Genomic DNA, 19,351 nt, shown 5'->3' on the forward strand with positions numbered 1-19,351 from the left:
AGAATGGAAGTTGGAAGATTGAAAAATTGAGAGAAAATCTTTCAGAAGAAATGGTGTTTCACATTGTGAAAAACATCAAACCTAACAATTATGCCCTTAATGATAAGCCATGGTGGATGGGGAATTCAACAGGAGCATTTTCAGTCAAATCAGCTTATCACATATTAAGGATAAAAGGGAATCTAGAGAAGGGATGAGCTACATTTGGATTAAAGGTCTTCCTTTTAAAATTTCTTTCTTCTTGTGGAGAGTATGGAAGAAAAGAATTGCAACCGATGACAATTTGAAGAGGATGAGGATGCATATAGTATCAAAATGTCACTGTTGCGAGAAAGGGGAAGTGGAAACCATGACACACTTATTTCTAACAGCTCTCATAGCTAAAAGGCTATGACAGTTTTTTGCTTCTTGTACAGGTTTTACTATTGATGAAACTCAACTACTCCATTTATTCAACAAATGGTGGGAGTATGTGGGGAGTTCAAAGTTGCAGCAAATCATGAAGGCCATACCAGCCATTATCGTGTGGGAACTATGGAAAATGAGAAATTCCAAAAGACACGACAAGGAAGTTTCTTTTAATAAAATGCTTCGTCAATGTCAAATGACAGTTCACCAGATGATAAAGATCAAGTATCCCTGGATCAGGAACATTCCTTTTCAATGGAGTGGAATGTTTGATTTACTTCAAGAATACAGACCCACACTGTATTATCGCATTGTACATTGGACAAGGCCAGAAGAGGGTTGGATTAAATGTAACACAGGAGCAAAGGAAATCCAGGGATGAGCTCTTATGGTTTTTGTCTGAGGGATAACAATGGGGATCTAATATATGCAGAGTAAAAAAGAATTGGTTTTGCCACAAATATGGTGGCTGAATTAACTAGAGTATGGAAGGCTCTGAGATACTGTAAACAACAAGGATATGCTAACATCTTTTTAGAGACTGATTCATTTAGTCTTAAAAATATGATTAGAATGGAGTGGAGAATACCTTGGGAACTAATTGAAAGGATAGAAGAGATACACGAGATGATGAAAATAATTAATATTCAAATAAGGCACATTTTCAGGGAAGCTAACCAGTTAGCCGACTTCATCACAAATGTAACAATAGAACAAGAGCTAGAGGGGAAACAACAGTATCAACATTTCAATCAACTACCAAGCAAAGCAAAACGGATTTTAAACATGGATAAACAACAAATATCATCAATCAGAATAAAGACAAGGAGAATCAACAGTACCAGCGATCACTAACATGGAAAGCATAGAAAAAGCTACAGAATCACACAACTATGATACAATAAAGGTACAGGTATCCAGCTGGGAGTCCTATTTGGTCTCAGCTGCGAAAATGGAAAAAATTAATAAGGAGAATAGCTGGAAAAATGAAGAAGGAACAGATCAATACTCACACAAATCTGCGCGGAACCCATGGATCTATCTTCAGCGATGGAGGACAAGCAGGAAGATGAAGGAGAGGCTGAGCATCTTTTAGGAAACCTATAATCTAGGGTCTTAATTGGGGGCTGCATTTTTGTTTATGTTTTATTTGTATTTTGTGGCTCTATTTAGGAGAACATAAGACTTTTTGTGTTAATAAAATCGGACCAGTGGTCCAAGTTTAACTTAAAAATAAATAAATAATCTTAATCTTATTTTCAATTAATATTAATACAAAATATAAAGACGAACTCAATGCTATTTGTAATGACCTGTAAAGTCGTTTTTGGAAATTATCATTTAAATTATCATTTTTACCCCTTTGGATAATTGCATGAGTGAATTATTTTGATAAATCGGTGGAGTTGGTTTGGAAAGTTTTGAGCTATTTGTTAATTACGATTATTTAGTGGATGGATGATTTTTAAATAATTAATTTTAATTGGGGGTTAATGGGCCCAGCCCATGTGTAAAACTGAATTACATTAGAAAAGTTTATTACTATTTTGCATAACACAAGTAGTAACCGCTAATCCACGAACGGTGCGACAACAACACGAAGACAGCAGGCAATTCATCACCAAACCAAAATCTTGTACTATGATTATGGATAGTCATGTTATTATTGCTATTATTATGTATTTGGCGTGAAAAGAATTGGATTTGAGACTTGGTGTCGTGTCGGCTTATTAAATTGAGGGCAAGTTCTTGCTGCTATCGATAATTGTTTATGGGGATTAGTGGCAAGTGTTGTAGGATTGAATTGATGAGAATATATCATACTAATATATATTATTAATATGTTAGCAGATAAGGAATTGGAATACAGTATGAGGTCGTTTGGTAGAGTGTATTAGGAAAAATAACGCATGCATTATCATTGTGTATTACTAGTACCTTGTTTGGTACTCTTTTCCAACCTATGTATAACTAATGCTTGCATTAGTTATACACTCTATTGTGTATTAAGGTGTGTATTGCTAATGTCATGGATTTCTAGGTATTAGCAATGCAATGGTTTTAATGCATGCATTAGATTAACTAATGACAAAACTACCCTCTAAGCCTAATAATAATAATAATTATTATTATAATAATTATTATAATAATAATAATTATTATAGTAATAATTATTATAGTAATAACAATAATAATAATTATAATACTAATACTAATAATTATTATTATAATAAGAATAATTATAATAATAATAATGTGGGGGTATTTTTGTAAACAAATATTTTTTAATAGTCTTTATACAAGGCTTGCTATTTCCAATACATCAAACCAAACAATGTATAAGAAATAATGCAAGCATAACTAATGCAAGCATTACTAATGCATACATTACTAATACATCATATTCAGCATTATTCTTATACACTCTACCAAACGACTCCTACATGTTTTGCAACATGCGGTCAGAATGTGTTTTGGATAGTTGAAGCTATGGTTAATAATGACCTACTGATTTTAGGGTAGTTATAGGCCAATAATTAAATATTTAATTGTTGGGGAATAAATTATAGGAATATAACTTGTATCAATATGTACCGTTCTAGATTGGTTTTTTCGTGAACAAAATTGCGAGGTTCATAAATTTGGATTTTCAAGCTTTGAGATATTGAGACATGTAATTAAATACTAGGTGCATGATATCATATGAATATCATTATATTTATGATATTTGGAAAAATTGAAACTTAACCCTAGGCTTGAAATTTGGAAAATATGAGAGTTGACATGTTAATTGGCACCAAGATTAAGAACTTGATTATAAATTGAGTGAGTTTTTGGGTCTAGGCTAGACCTATAGTAATCTGAGTGTGGTTAGTTTCGAAATCTTATTGTAATTATTAATGTGAATAGATTGCTTTGAGTTGGAAGTTCAACGAAAGGGAAGACTCAAGTCTCAGAGTGATTGTTCGACTATTTGAGGCAAGTGGATTTCTAAACTCTTGTTAAGTGTATGAAATTCGTGTATTTCCTTGTGATATGTGTTTAGGGGTAATGAGACTTGGTGATGGGTTGACTTGTATATATTGATTATTTTCTAATGATGAAAAAGTGGTAATAAAAGGCAATGTGTTTAATTGTTGATGTGTGATGTTTGAGACTGAGTTGAAAGGCTTGTTGAATCATTGTTGATGTTGTATCACAGTTGTATTGTTGTGAATTGTGTATTGTTATGAAAATGGTCATCTCCTCATTTTTTTGTGTGAATATGTCATTTGCATTGGTTCTAAGACATGGTTGTGATAAATGTAATGTGATAAGAGGATGTACCATTTCAAGGGACGTATTGCGCGCTGCGATGGATACTATATTTCAAGGGACGTATCGCGCGCCACGATGGACGTATTGCACGCCGCGATGGATGGATGGACAGATATGTCCCCTATGGGTCCCGGACTGAGAGACAGCGCGTGTGCATCATTAGGTCAGACATACATCACTAAACTTGACATTGCATTGCACTTCTTTATTATTGGTGAACTTGATCTTGTGTGTTGCTGATCTTGTGAGTGCCTTTTTGTGGAACTTGTGACTGATGAATATTGAGCCTGTTGTTGAAGATATGCAGTTGTTAGAGCGTTGTTGTTGAGGATATGAAACTGTTAGAGTGTTGTTGTTGAGGATATGAAATTGTTAGAGTGTTGTTGTTGAGCTATGTTTGTAAACTGTGAACTATTAGGTTGGGCTGGTTTTATGCAGGTTGTAGTTGTGGAGGTTCAGTTGGGGTGGTAAGGAGTACCGTAGTCTATTCCCTTAGCTTGTGTTTAGGAGTTTACTTGCTGAGTACCGTGTGGTTTGGTACTCACCCCTTGCTTCTACAAATTTTTGTAGGTTACGAGCCTGGATTTTTGTGGTACTTGTCATTCTCTTCTTTTCCAAGGCTTCTTGGAGATTTGTGAGGTAGTTGTTTGTCGTCTCAGCGGACCTTCTTACTCCTATTTATGATCTTGTTTTATTCTAGAAACAATGTAATTTGAGACTTGTGTTTTTCTTTTGAATCAATTGTAATACTTTAGAGGCTTGTCCACGTGACAACCAGATTTTGGGGATATTTTTAAGTTGATTATAAAATTTCCGCATGTTATTGTAATGATTGAGTTTTAGGTTGACTTGTCTTGGTGGGATAAGACGAGTGTCATCACGTCATTTTTTGGGTCGTGACACTATTTGAGTATATGTTTGTATAATGCAATTGATAAGATGTGGTATAAAACTATGACCAAAATAGTGTCGAACTTCTAATTTTGGTGACCAACTTACCCTATATGTTCCTTTGAGATGCATTATTGAGTTTTTCTCGATCTAATTAATTAATTAATATATTGATGAGAATTTCTACAAATTTTATAGAATTTTTAAGAAGCCATTAATTCAAGGGAAAATTGTACATAATGGCAAATTATTAATTCAAATTAAATGGTATAATCACACTTTGATTTAAATTTGTCCTGTAGCAAACTGCTTGCCAACGCCTCTCTCCCTCAAACTCTCGCTCGCCACTCTCCTCTCTCGCTCACTCCCTTTGTGCTCGCCTCTCTCGCTTTATACAACAGAATTGTATAAAGTGTGTTTCTGTTTGTATAAAGCGAGAGAAAATTGTATATACACATGCAAATACATATATATTCGTCCTATACACTTATAATTATACAATAAAAATATTCCCCTGCCCAGTTTTATGCTTGTATAATGTATAATTTATGTTTGTATAAAGCGAGAGAGAATAAAGTGTGTTTGTGTTTGTATAAAGCGAGAGAAAATTGTATATACACATGCAAATATATATATATATATATTCGTCTTAAACACTTATAATTATACAATAAAAATATTCCCCTGCCCAGTTTTATGCTTGTATAATGTATAATTTATGTTTGTATAATGTTTAATTTATGTTTGTATAAAGCGAAAGAGAGAGCGATTTTTTATATACAAATATTTTTGTCAACGATTTATACAAACGAGAGGCTAACAACAATTTATACAAATGGCCTGCCAGCGAAATTATACAAATCTGAAGAGGAGCCAACGGATTATACAATTGCTTCTTTTTGTATATATGTACAACGAAATAGACAGCTTTCAATTGTATATGTATAGCGAATTATACATATATATGTTTGCTATGGAGCGCAATTATGCAAACTTTGCTATATCATACAAATATGATTTTTTTGTTTGTTATATGTGAAAGTTGCTCTTAATTCAAATTTTTCATATTTTATGAATCTTACTTGGCTTTTAGGTTGTGTTTTTCAATTTTTTTAATTTGTCGTTGACTTAAATATTTTAAAAAATGTTTCCCTACTAAATAAACTTACTTTTCAAAATTCTCTTCAAATTTCAACGTAGCTCCTATCCCACTCTGATACAGTACTCGATCCTAACCTGAAATCCGACTCCAAATGCTGATCCAAACCCCTTACCTCGACTTGAAACCCGACTTCGACCCCAATCCCAACCCCGAATCCTAACCATGACCCCAATTCAAAACTCAACTCTCGACTCAAAAACTCACCCTCGACCCAACGTGGGACCCGACTCTTGACCCCAAATTGGAGTCACATGTGGTCATGGCTCGATGAGTATCCAATTTTGGATCAAAATCAAGGTCAAGGTTAGAACGAGTTGGCGTCGTGTCCTGAACATGGCTTGGGTTAGTGTTTGGTTCTAGGTTGGGGTTAGGCAAGAATCGAGAGTAGGATTAAGAGTTGAGATTAAGAATTGTGTCTCGGGGTCAGGATATGTATTTAAAGGATGGGGATCGTGTCTGATGTCATATCATTTAGGACAATCGAGGCAAATAAGTGAAGAAAACAAAAGCTTCGACAGAAACTCAATTTATACGCATACATACATGTGTATAGACTATAGAGCCAAATACTATATGTTAAAAAAACTGAAAAATTATTAATTAAACTAAGAAAACGAAAACTTGTTTCGAGACAGAGGTGAAAAGATTGAGATCTAGAGTAGTAGTAGAACTGACGAGAAGGAGCTATAGAAGAAAATGGGATGCTCGTTCTCAGGGTTGAATGGGCTATACGACGCCGTTAATGGCGGAGGTGATGTTTGGATCAATGAGAATCGGTTCAAGATCATTCGGCAGCTCGGTGAAGGTGGTTTTGCCTATGTCTTCCTTGTCAAAGAAGTCCTTTCTGACCCTGGAATTTCCAAGAAATTCAGAGACCCTTCTCACATATCAGGTACTCAATCCATTGACTGTTCTATTTTTCTAATTTCTTATGATCTCATAATTGGATGAGATTTGTGAGTATTACACATTTTGTTTAGTTGTAGTTATGGGTAAGTTCAATATTAAATATTGGAGCACAGGGACCTTTTTTAAAAATTGAATCTTTGATGCATTTTGGCAAATATTGCTTATGTTCAATCACTACGAGGCGTATTAAACTTCAGAATGCATTTATTCCCTGAGAAACTGGTTGTTTAACTTCTAAAGCTCACTGCAGGTGCCTGAAATCTCTGTTGTGCGGACTCTCCAAAACAGCTGCTTCACCCAGGTTGTATCCTCCAAAAATGTGCTACTTTTGGAGGATCCAACACATACTCATGGACTTTTTTGGAGAGTCCGAGCAACTTAGCTTGAAATACACCATATTTAACAATCAGAAAATAAAATAACACAAGAAAAAGAGAACCTTTGCAGCTATATTTCCTTTATTTTTGTATTTCCTTGTTGCTGGGTGGATGATTTGTTATTGCTCAAATGAGTTATAAAAGGAAAGTTCAGCAATACTTTTTGATCAGTCAGTAAGGCATATTTTGTTTCCTTATGAGCCTGATCCAATCCGATCATTAAATCGTTCTTTTTGGAAAATAGTGCAAGGTATAAGCTTTGTCCTGTTGTATGTAGTCTTCATGTTCTCTTATTCTAAATAAATTATTCAAAGTTTGTCATTTTCCCATCGATTTGGTGATTGCATGATATTCAAAATCACTGTCTGAATGTGCAGATGATGGAACTTATGCCATGAAAAAAGTTCTTATTCAGAATAGTGAACAGCTGGAGATGGTGAGGGAGGAGATTCGTGTTTCATCTCTATTTAGTCATCCCAACCTGCTTCCTCTTCTTGATCATGCTATCATTTCAGTCAAGGTAATTGCTGCAAGTGCATTAGGTTTGTGTTGATTAGCAAATGGAATGAAAGAGCTGCACTTCTCTCTAATCACTCTGATTATATGTTAGCTATAGGGCTTCAAACAATTAGGTTGTGGAAGTATTAAGTTGAGATTGCACTGTCATGCATAGCAGGTGACACATAGCACAGTTGTTTATCCTTGGTACTGCATCCTATCACAAGAAATTGATGCTCCTATACACTTTGCTTTTAGATGAAGGTGGAGCATGGTGTTATTAGAAACCATTGCTTCATTGCTTTAAGCAACGAAGTAATACAAAATGAGGGGTTATCGCTTCATGGGCGAAGCCATGCGCTTCAAAGAAGTGTGCACTTAATTATAATACGCAAAATGATCCTAATGAGAGGCGATTTCATTGAATATCAACTTTGAATTGGATTAACATCAATATTATTGTAAAATGGATGTTAAGATTAGTTCTTTAAATTGCGATTCGATTATTATAATACTAAATTTATAATTGTTTGGTAACTTTTTGGAGGTGACCAACATTCCTTAATGTTGAAGAATACAATTGTTCTAATTCTCAAAAAAAAAAAAAAAATTTATAATTGTTTGGTGTATTTTTAATTTTCCGTGATATGTGCTTCACTTAAAGGAAGCGTGTGCTTCATTTCTAGCTCCATGGACTTTGTTGCTTCTCTGCGCTTTTTTGCTTTTAAGAACACTGGGAACACTAAGCATGAAGTAGCTTGAACATCCACACTAGTTGCCAAAAGAAGTGTTCTCCTCTAATTCGTTTCTTTTGTCAAAAGGGCAGGAGGGAGGCTATGACTTGAGGAATCCTACATGTTTAGAAGTATTTAAACATTATTCTCCAACCACTTTCTGTTTCTTGGTCATGTACTTATTTTTGACAAGCTTTTATTAGTCATTTACAGAAATACATGCTATTTTTTTTTTTTTGAAACTGGTAACAGAATGCACGCTATTATTGTGTTAAATGTGTTAGTCATGCTGCTCTGTGTCTTTTTTTTTGCTTTCTCAATACTATATCTTACGCCTTTGGATTCTATCTACATAATTTATTTGGACAGGTCGCACAAGATCAGTCTTTGAAGCATGAAGCTTATCTATTATTTCCAGTTCATTTGGATGGTACATTACTGGATAATGCCAAGACGATGAATGCTAAGAAGGAGTTCTTTTCTACTTCAGATGTGCTTCAAATATTTCACCAGGTGAACAAGAATTAGTGTATTCAGAAAATTTGTGCATTTTTACGGTTTTCTGGGGATTAAAAAAGGGAAAGGACAAATACAACTGTGACGCCAATAAATATTTGCTTTGTTAGAACTTGAAAGAAAAGTCTTCTTGCAGCTTTGTGCAGGGCTCAAACATATGCATAGCTTGGATCCCCCTTATGCACATAATGATGTCAAACCTGGTAATGTCCTTTTAACCCATAGAAAAGGACAGCCACCACTGGCAATATTAATGGATTTTGGAAGTGCACGTCCTGCAAGAAGGCAAATTCGCTTTCGTTCAGAGGCCCTTCAATTGCAGGTATATCTGGGTTCTGATTCTTTTATTATGTAGACGTATGTTATGTTGTTTGTATGCCTGTAGGCTTCTTGTGTTTGCTTCTTCTGAAACTGGCAAAAGTGATTTTCTGTTTGCTTTGATATGCAAATTGCAATTAAGTTGTAACGGGTGTTATCTTTCATAATTGGCTTCCATTTCTGATATTGTATACGTAACCCATTTTGTTGCATTTTCTCTGCTTTCAATTTCTGGTGTTGGTTATGTAGGAATGGGCAGCTGAGCATGTGTCAGCCCCTTTCCGAGCACCTGAATTATGGGATTGCCCAAGCCAATGTGACATTGATGAAAGGACTGATATCTGGTCACTAGGTTGCACTTTATATGCAATAATGTAAGACTTCTGTATACTTTTGTGCAGATAGTTGTAGTGTTTTCTGTGCAACAGAAAATAAAATTTATTTTCTTGTTTACATAGCTGTTAGTTGCATCAAGACTGTCCAATAATTTTAGGTTTGATGTGAATAAGATTGGTGGGCCTACTCATCTCCACCATGGAATTTCCTGCACTTGACATTCATCCTGTGAATTTAGTATTTAGGTGCTTGTACTGACGCAATCTATGGCCTTGTGGTATGATTCTCTGTGTAATAGATGATTTGTTTCCCTGTGCCTAAGCCTTGGTGGGTAGAATTACCCGGTACCTGTGCTATGTGGTACTCAGTGGAATAGTTAATGTACGTGCAAGTTGGCTTGGACACCACCATCATAAAAAGTTATCAGCCCATTTTATTTTATTTTTGATTTAATTTTTCAATTCAAAGAAATTGAATTTCTCTTGATCAATGTATGAACTGTTTGGAAGGGGACCTTGGAGTAATGGTAAAGTTGTCCTCGTGTGACCTATAGATCACAAGTTCGAGCTGTGAAATTAGTCATTGATGTTGCATTAGGGTAGACTGTCTTATGTTACTTTCCCTTGGGGTACGGCCCTTTCTCGGACCCTGTGAACGTGGGATGCTTTCGTGCACTGGGATGCCCTTTTTGAATGTACGAACTGTTTGCGTAATTATGAAATTGGTTTTGATGTGGTCACTTGCAATAAAAAGTAATCAAATTTTGCACTTCATGGCTCTATCGTTCAGGTATGGGGTATCTCCTTTTGAGTATGCACTTGGAGAATCTGGTGGGAGTTTGCAGCTGGCTATTGTAAATGCACAAATAAAGTGGCCAACTGGGCCTAAGCCTCCATATCCAGAGGGCCTACATCAGTTTGTGACATGGATGCTTCAGCCTCAAGCAACAGTTCGACCTCGGATAGATGATATCGTAATCCATGTCGACAAACTGATCTCAAAGTTTTCACATTAGAAGGATGGAGGAGATACATTGGGTTAGTCTACATATGTGTCATCCATATAACATCTTTGCATGTTGCGTATATACCATATGTTACTGTTCATTCTTCACCTTTTTCCAGTCGAAATGTGATTGAAGAAGCAATAGTTCTCTGTTGTTTAGTGATAGAAGAAGGAATATATATGTTATGAGAGGGTTTTTTTGGGAGTTCTCCGTAGTTACATAGTCTGATTGCTGTTGATATTTTATTTATCCAGCCTTTTGAAGTAGACTTTTCCTATGTTGTAATAACTTATTTTCGTAGAAAAGAACACAAAAAATTCCTTCAGGCTGTTGAATTTCAGACTTTTCGCTGTAATGTTTTGATGCTATCAATCTAAGTGAAGGTCATTGATCTTGATACACAAGTAAAAAAAACCTCCGCGCTCAACGGACAAGAAAAGGAAGGGTGTGTAAATTTGAGAGACCCTCGTACTTGTCCCCGTTTAAAATATTTGCTTTGATCGAGTTGAGGTGTCTGGATGAAACCCCATATAATAAAGGAGTGGATGATGGTTAAGCAAATTTGAAGCAGAGCCATGGTTCAGTTTGAGCTGTGTCAAATTGAGCATTATGGAGGAAAAGTCTTATTTACAATCTTATTCTCAGAATGATTAACAACTAATTAATTCATTTACTTTTTTTCTTGAAAAGTCAAATCTTGAACTTGTCCTCTATTATTTGAAGCGTTGATTTGATTTAAACAACCGTTAATATATTAACCAAGTCTGCAATTTCCATTCCATTAGGGAAGAAATGCTCCGAACAAAATTTCAAGGCTCGAACATGAGATTTTGATTTAGGAATGAGTCGATGAAAAGATCCTATCTCCATTTCTGCATTAATTAAACGGGAGACTGTAATAATCAGATTCTTTCTCCATCTAGTTAAAGATGGCCAACAAAATTCCATTTCTTTTTGAAAGTGAAATCTATTAAAATCTAATTAGGCACACCGCTTGAATTTTTAATACAACACTTAATGGATTATGGATAAGTTAACGAAAGTATAAAGGAAAAGAATATAATTACTGCGTTTAATTAATTGGTTTAATATTCCCCCCTAAGTAATCTATACCAAAAAATTTCACAAAAAAAGCGTTATGGGAAATATATGATTCTCCCAAAAGAGATCAGTCCAGTAAAAATATTCTCACGTTAACAATATTAGTATATTTTTTAAATAAACGTGTAAAAAGAAAAATTCTTGACGCACCAAGTTTATTATTGTGCCTAGTTGGATGATATGATTCCTTTTTTTTGTTTTTTTTAATAAAAAATTCACAATATTCAATTGTCTATAAAAACAGATCATCATTGAACCATTTATTCATCATAAATCAAATCAAATAAACACAACAAGAAGAAAAATGCAACCAGGTGCAAAGTGGGAGGAAGTGAAGTATATAAAAACTAATTCAGCTGAATTATGGAAATGGAATTCCCCAATTCCATACTTATATTGTGCTGTTGGGTTCATTTGCGCTGCCGTTGCTTTCGCCATCTTCTATCGATTTCAAAATCGACAAAATTCAATTTCAGAGTCCGTAATACTACAAGAAAAGAAAATATATGATGATCAAATAATATGTGCATTAGATCCAGAGCCTAAAATAGTACTAGTTTTTGTTGGAGATGATAAATTACCTTTGTATATTGCAAAACCTACGTATACTTTTTCTTCAAATAATTCCCAACAAGTTTAATTGATTAAGCATCTCTTCCTCTTCTGTTCTTTCTTTTCTCCTTATTGTAACACATTTTCTGTTAGCTATGTATTATGTCATAACGCGTACGTGTTTATTCAATTTGATTCCTTTAATTTTCATATGTGATAAGTGATCATCTAATTTAAAAACTTGAGCGTTGTTGAAAAAAAGTATAGTTTTAATTGATGATTTCTTTTATGGTTATAAAGATTGCCATACAAATTGCATGTGACAATACTAAAGGAGGGAAAGTTAAAAAGAAAAGACTTAAGTCATCGACCGTCCCTTAAAGTTATCCGCATAATTTATTTAGACACCTCAACTAAGACTTGTATCTATTAGACACCTAAATTGTTCAAAACATGTACCTATTCAACACAAAACGCTGATATGGTAAAAAATGTGTTTTGCACATGCTTGAAGCGTGTGAAAAGATTCAAAATAGTGTCTTTTTGAATTATTTTTTTATATTTTTTCTTCTTCTATTGTGACACTTGGCATTATAATTAACTTAAAAACATTTTTCTTTTTTCATCTACACTTTTTTCAAAAAAAGAAAAGGACCTCACCCTCTACCTATCATCTTCTTCATAATTTAGTTTGCAAAACTTTCTTCATTTTAGCTTCAACGTTGTTTTTCTTTCTTTTTTATAAAAAAAAGAATATTATTTCTTCCAAATATGAAGATAAATGAAAATCAACTCTGAAGATTTAGATTTGAAAGCGTATGATTTATTTCAAATCTCATAAAAATAAGGAACAAATATGAAGAAGAAGAAAGAAGATAAATGATTTTTACATATAAAAAAAGTTAGCCGATATTTATTTATCACAATTTTTGAACAAAGATTTTTACTCAAATTCATATATAAACCCATTAAATTTATTAAAAATGATATTAAAAAATTTGAAAGAATTAATTTTTGAACTATCAATTTCATTTTGTCATCGATGTAGAAATGAATAACCGTCGGCAAAATTTTCTTTCTTCTTCACTCTTAGTATGAAAATGTATATATATATGTTTTTAAAAGTTAATCTTCAAGTTATTTGAAAAGAATTAGGTTTTGTGATTTGAGAAAGAATGTGTTTTGGAAGAAGATGAAGATGAAAGGGGGTTGGGTAGAATAGGTTGACATTTTCATTTTTTTCTTTTTCTTTTTAAAAAAATTAGATATAAAATGTGTTTGAAATAATTTTAAACATTTTTTTTTTTTATAATTTTCGGGGACCAGTGCCACATGTTTTTTTTAATTAGCCGTTTTGTCACGTCACCGCAAGTGTATCACACACTCTTCATATATTTTGTTGATTATAAAAAAATACCTAATAGGAACAATATTTGAATTGGTAAAAGTGTTCAATAGGTACTAGTCTTAGTTGAGGTGTCTAAGTGAATTATGCGGACAATTTTAAATGGCCGCTTATGACTTAAGCCAAAAGAAAAAGGCAGAGACTTTATAAGATCTCTAAATCACATAAAACTGTTCATATAACTACTTTAAGTTACATGGGAGGAACTATAATTATACAATGACCCATCAGATGGTGAGTGGACCTAACAATAAAATTATAAACTGTTGTGGGTAAATTCCAACACATTTTACATCAAACAAACCGATTCAACTTATGTGGATCGAATAATTTTAATAAAGTGAAAATATGTATCAATTTGTTTGATATTATAAGATATATATGCGCAAATTTATACTTATTCCTAGCTTTGCAATGTGAAAGACAGAGATTTGTCATATCTAAGTTTGACTTGAACACTTAGAAAACATTATCTTCTTGTTTGTTCCTTCACACACCACATTTATTTAAAATATACTACAAAGTGCAAAAAAGTGATGGACTGACCTGGTTTAGATTGAAATCTTTCCAGCCTTGGGATATTTGTCTTATAGCCAAAAAGAATTTGTAGGACAATTTTTACTTAAATCACATGGAGCCCAAAAAAGTTCAATTCAAGACATGATCACGCAAAATGACAAGAAACAAGAATAATACATGCATGGGCCTAAGTTGTCTAGCAATTTAATTCCTCAGTCTAATAATAGTTGTCCACTATTAATTTGATACATTCCTTAAATATCATATATCATATATATATAAAAGAACCTTAGGCCCGCTTACGTGGCTCCACCACAAACTAGAATTTCCTTTTAATTTATTTATTTCCAAACTAGCCTTCCCCTTTCATGAAAAGTTGCGACTTTAATGAAGAGTTGCAGCTTTTATGAAAAGTTGTGAGTTTAATGAAGAGTAGTGATTTTTATGAAAAATTATGACTTTTATGAAAGGTTGCGACCTTTCCGAAGGGTTGCAACTTTTCCAAATAGTTGTAACCTTTCCGATAAGGCACGATAAACATTTGTTCACACTACCCTTTTTGGTCTATAAATAGAGGAATTTCCTCTCATTTTAAACAACGAAAATTCTGAACCTCCTCTTCTTCTTCACAATTAAATATTTGTGTATTGTGCTTATGTTGAGTGACTCACTGACACCATTAATTATGTTACATATCTTGGTATGTATTTTTACAATCATTAATTTATGCTTATGTTATTAAGGATAAAAGATAAGATGCAATAATTTTCATTTTCCTTTACATTATTAATGTTTGTTATTTCGTAATCTTGTATGTAAGATAATATAGTGTTTTAGTTTTAGTGATTGATAGGTTTTAAGTATTATTTTATAAATTTCGTGATATTAAATTCCTGCGTGAAGCGCGGGTAATTTTACTAGTCAATAAATAATAGAGTAAAATTACTCTACTATTTTATCTTTTGACTTTATTAAATTTAATGGTTTGAAAAATGTGTTAGATGATAAATAATATTTAATAATAAGGATAAAATAGACACAAAATGTAAATTATCTCTTGATTTTCTAAACTGGACAAATATTGTTGAACAACTATTTTTAAAAGAGCAACTTTCACATATAGCAAACACAAAATTCATATTTGTATGCTATATCAAAAGTTTGCATAAATTTGCGCTTCCATAGCAACATAAATATGTATATTTCGCTATACATATAAAAAAAACAGTTGTATAATTTGCTTTTGGTATACATATACAAAAAGGTCAATTGTATAAAGTGAGACAGGCGAGTGAGAGAGCGAGATCTGGGAGAGTGGCGAGCGAGATCTGGGAGAGGGGAATGAAAATATATGTATATATACAATTTTCTCTCGCTTTATACAAACACAAACGCATTTTATACAATTTGCGTTTTTTGTATAAAGTGAGAGAGGCGAGTGAGCGAGCGAGATTTGGAAGATGGGAGAGAGGGGAACGAAAATATATGTATATATACAATTTTCTCTCGCTTTATACAAACACAAACGCATTTTATACAATTTGCGTTTTTTGTATAAAGTGAGACAGGCGAGTGAGAGAGCGAGATTTGGGAGAGTGGCGAGCGAGATAAAAATATACTCCATGTTAATTAACCAAAGTTAAGTGCCAAAACACATAATTATACATCTCTCGACTTGACGTAATTATCCAATTTTGGGTAAGTTTTTACTTACCCCTTGGTGACTAAATTGTTCTAGTTTATTCGGTTTCTTAGCTCCGGTTTAGCTATAGATTTTGAGTTTGAAACTTGCAAATTTGAATTTTTGAAGTTACTTTGTATTTTAGGAACGTTAAATTGTGTTTGGACATGTATTTTCTTTGATCAAAATTTGAAGTTTTATAAGTGAAAGTCCAAAAGCTAGTTTGAAAAATTAGTCAAAATCTATAGTCAAACACTAGCTTAATCAGTTACTCTCTTCGTTCATTTTTACTTGTCATTGTTTGATTTGACACACCCATTAAAAAAACATTTATTTATATAGATATTTTACCACACTATCCTTTTTTTTTTGGTTTCCCATCTAATATTCGAAGTCCACATTGGAGCCCTGACTAAATCTGGATCACGCACTGCAGAGCCTATTTGGGGTGGCTATCTTGAAAAATGATATGAAGAATAATATTTGATGTTAAGGATAAAACATGAATAAAAAAAAAGTTATCTTTTCTGTTCAATGCATCACAATTATGATTTTTAAACCTTTTTCCTTTTATAAACAAGTATTACATGTTACTAGTAATAATTTTTTTTCCAATTGTGATATTGGCAAATGGCAATCTTAGTTGATGATCTGGCAAATTAGTTAGATCTGAAAGTCCAAAAATATTATTACTACCTTTAATGATATGAATCTTTTGTTGCTATTCATGTTATATAGTAGGAAGACCTACTTTTTTGGCTTTTTGTGGGATGTCATTTTTCTTGAAAGGTATTAAAGTTAAAAGGTACTCCCTCCGTCCCTTTTTAGTTGTTCACTTTAAAAATGGCACACAGATTAAGGCAACAATGATTAGCACAGTGAAGTTACAATTTTACCCTTATGACAACTTTTCACTTCAAAATTACAATCACTTCTTTGAATTCAAATGAAATAAATTGGAGGGAAACAACATACACTTTTACAATTTTCAAGAAGTGTAAATAAGGGTATAATAGGAAAAAATTTGTTGTCCTTTCTTGATTTGTCAAAATGGACAACTAAATAGGAACAACTAAAAAAGGAAATATGGACAACTAAATAGGGACGGAGGGAGTATTAAAGTTAAAAAGGTAAAAATAATTCAAAAGATAAAATATTATTCTGGCCAAATTTTGGCCAAAAAGATTTTTCCATAAATTTACATAGTTTGGTGTAAAACATCTGATGGTGGCAAGTATTTATTGGATTGGATGCAGTGCTTCTCCTTCTTCTGATGTGCATACACAATGCAAATCAAGATTAATTGAGTCAATCAATTCTGAATACCGATTGTCCCAAAAGAGAAAAAAGAAAGAAGTTAACTATTTCGTATATTCAATAATAATCGTTTATTATTCACTTGACACAAGAATTAAGAAGCAGAGTAAACAAACTAAATCACCCTTATCCAAAAATTTAAAAATGAATAATATTTAAACAGGATAAATATTATTGAAAATTTCAAAATAGTATAATAGATAGGTAAAAATGAACTGTGGTAGTAGTTAGTGTTGGAAAATATATAGATGGGGAAATTATAATATCAAAATAACAATACAAGAATTAGGATAAATACTACTACAATAATATTCTTAAGTAATATATATATAATACTTGAGTCGTGCTAGGCACTATCCTAAGAAACTATTTCAGCGGTGTGAAATATTTCCCCAGGATTAAACAAGTCTTCTCTAATTAATTAGAGGACACATGAATCAACAAAATATAAATACTACAAAATAAAGCAAATCGGAAGAGGATATTTGAAATTGGCTAAGTCTTACTCTTCACTTGGTTGTCACTCCTCAAAACTCCATCAACTACTATATATAGAGGAGCATTGGCAGTGGAGTAAAACATATTACACAATGTTACTAGGAGGCAAAGGGAGCATTACTTGGAGACAAAGGAGTTAAGTTTGGGGACAAAATAGATTAATACTTGGAGATTAAGTTTAATGACATAAGCATATTAGTCCATTAACTTAATGACATAAGTGCTTATGTCACAAATTAATAGAGTCCAAAATATGTCATAAATTATTTTAAAATATCCAACAGTTAGAGAGTACCTTGTATTTGGCTCCCTGCACAAAACTTCACTGCTTGTTGAGAAGACTATTATTAGAAGACAAACAACTCCAGTTGGAGAAAAAGCTGCATTTTCATTTACTCGCATGCCTTTTGTTTTATTATTTGACATGACATTAGAAATCACCAAGTTACAAATAAGTGAGGCCTGGAGGAGTTTCAGTATGACTATATTATATTATATACTCGTTCTGTCCTAATTTACGCGTCTTAATTCAATTGGACACATAATTAAGAAATAAAAAAAAGGTTATTGAATTTTATAGTCTTAAATTAAATATGTATGTGATACTTTAAATCTTTTTATATTAAACTTGCCACCTGGGATGTTGAATTTTGAAAAACTTATTAAATATAAGCAAAAAAAAAAAAGACACTTAAATTGAAATGAATGGAGCAACGTACATAATACAATATACATTATTCTCAGTAGCATAGCACATAGACTGTGCACCTCTCTCTGTATTTTGCATTCAAAGTATACAGCTTCTTATTAATGAGTCATGTTCAGTATTCAAAATAATAGTAGTAAAGATTTTATATCTTCTCTTCAGAGTAGCCCCAATTCTGTCCTTTCACATTTACTAAAAGGTAAATTTTGGGCGTGTTTCATGCAATCTGTCTTTTTTTTAAAAAAAAAACATATTTAAAACTTACTCACTCGACTAATTTGAATTCACCCATTGTAACCCACTAAAGTAGAAGATGCTCCTATTACGAGTTTCTTCATTTCCTATTGGCTTGAACTTAACATATAATAGATAAATATGTCTTTTAATTTGACTTCAGCTTACATATATGCCCCAAACTTTGATTGTACACAAATAGATACTTAAACTTGTATATAGTTGAACAAGTAAATATGTGAGTCCTATGTGGTGTCTAATCTTACATGGCCAATTTGCATCCGACATGGTATCCTATGTATATTATGCTACATAGGACACATGTATCTACTTGTTCAAATTTATACAAGTTCAACTATCTACTTATGCAAATTCAAGTTGAAGGACATAGAGCTAAGACCAAGTTACATGACATGTTTATACCTTATGCTTTTTTTTACTTTATGTGTTTTTCTCTGTAATCCAACTAATTCAAATTCACACAGTATAGTGTAGCCCACCGAAGAAAAAACACTCTAACCAGAGTTGCACCATTCTCATGACTTGAATCCAAAATATTTAATTAAAAATAAAAGGATCTCATTCATTCCACCTTATTTGATTTTTTATAAAAACTTGTTTCTCTATGAATATCTTTGACAGCTTCTATCTGTCCCTGTATGTGATGTAAAGTCAGGTGAAATAATGGCTATATGTACATTTTGTCCAGTCCAGGTGTTAAAGAGAGAACAAAAATTAAATACAGGGGTTTGCGGTTGCTTTCAAAAATATAGTAATAAAAATCTGCCACGTTCTTCTTATTTGTGTGGTGTGAGAGCTGTATTGTATATTAATTAAAAAAAAGTGTTTCTTTTTGCCTTCATAT

General features: G+C 32.8%; 1 protein-coding gene across 1 annotated transcript; it reads left to right on the forward strand.

Annotated features, from left to right (window-relative positions):
- The first annotated feature begins 6,237 nt into the window (after positions 1–6,237).
- On the forward strand, positions 6,238–10,870 carry LOC102600943 (serine/threonine-protein kinase 16-like). Its single transcript, XM_006354678.2, has 6 exons — positions 6,238–6,671; positions 7,443–7,585; positions 8,667–8,810; positions 8,950–9,135; positions 9,381–9,505; positions 10,257–10,870. Exons 1-6 carry the CDS (start codon positions 6,476–6,478, stop codon positions 10,480–10,482), a joined length of 1,020 nt encoding a protein of 339 aa, XP_006354740.1. The 5' UTR covers positions 6,238–6,475; the 3' UTR covers positions 10,483–10,870.
- The last annotated feature ends 8,481 nt before the right edge of the window (positions 10,871–19,351 follow it).

The sequence above is a fragment of the Solanum tuberosum genome, unplaced genomic scaffold (genome assembly GCF_000226075.1).
Source record: "Solanum tuberosum cultivar DM 1-3 516 R44 unplaced genomic scaffold, SolTub_3.0 scf00180, whole genome shotgun sequence".
In the NCBI taxonomy this organism is placed as follows: domain Eukaryota; kingdom Viridiplantae; phylum Streptophyta; class Magnoliopsida; order Solanales; family Solanaceae; genus Solanum; species Solanum tuberosum.

What these genes read in the sequence shown, in the direction of transcription:
- LOC102600943 (XM_006354678.2), top strand. Translation starts at nt 6,476, where the DNA reads ATGGGATGCTCGTTCTCAGGGTTGAATGGGCTATACGACGCCGTTAAT. An exon ending in CAGAGGCCCTTCAATTGCAG is followed by an intron (nt 9,136 to 9,380) that starts GTATATCTGGGT and finishes TTGGTTATGTAG; the next exon opens with GAATGGGCAGCTGAGCATGT. An exon ending in TGCACTTTATATGCAATAAT is followed by an intron (nt 9,506 to 10,256) that starts GTAAGACTTCTG and finishes TCTATCGTTCAG; the next exon opens with GTATGGGGTATCTCCTTTTG.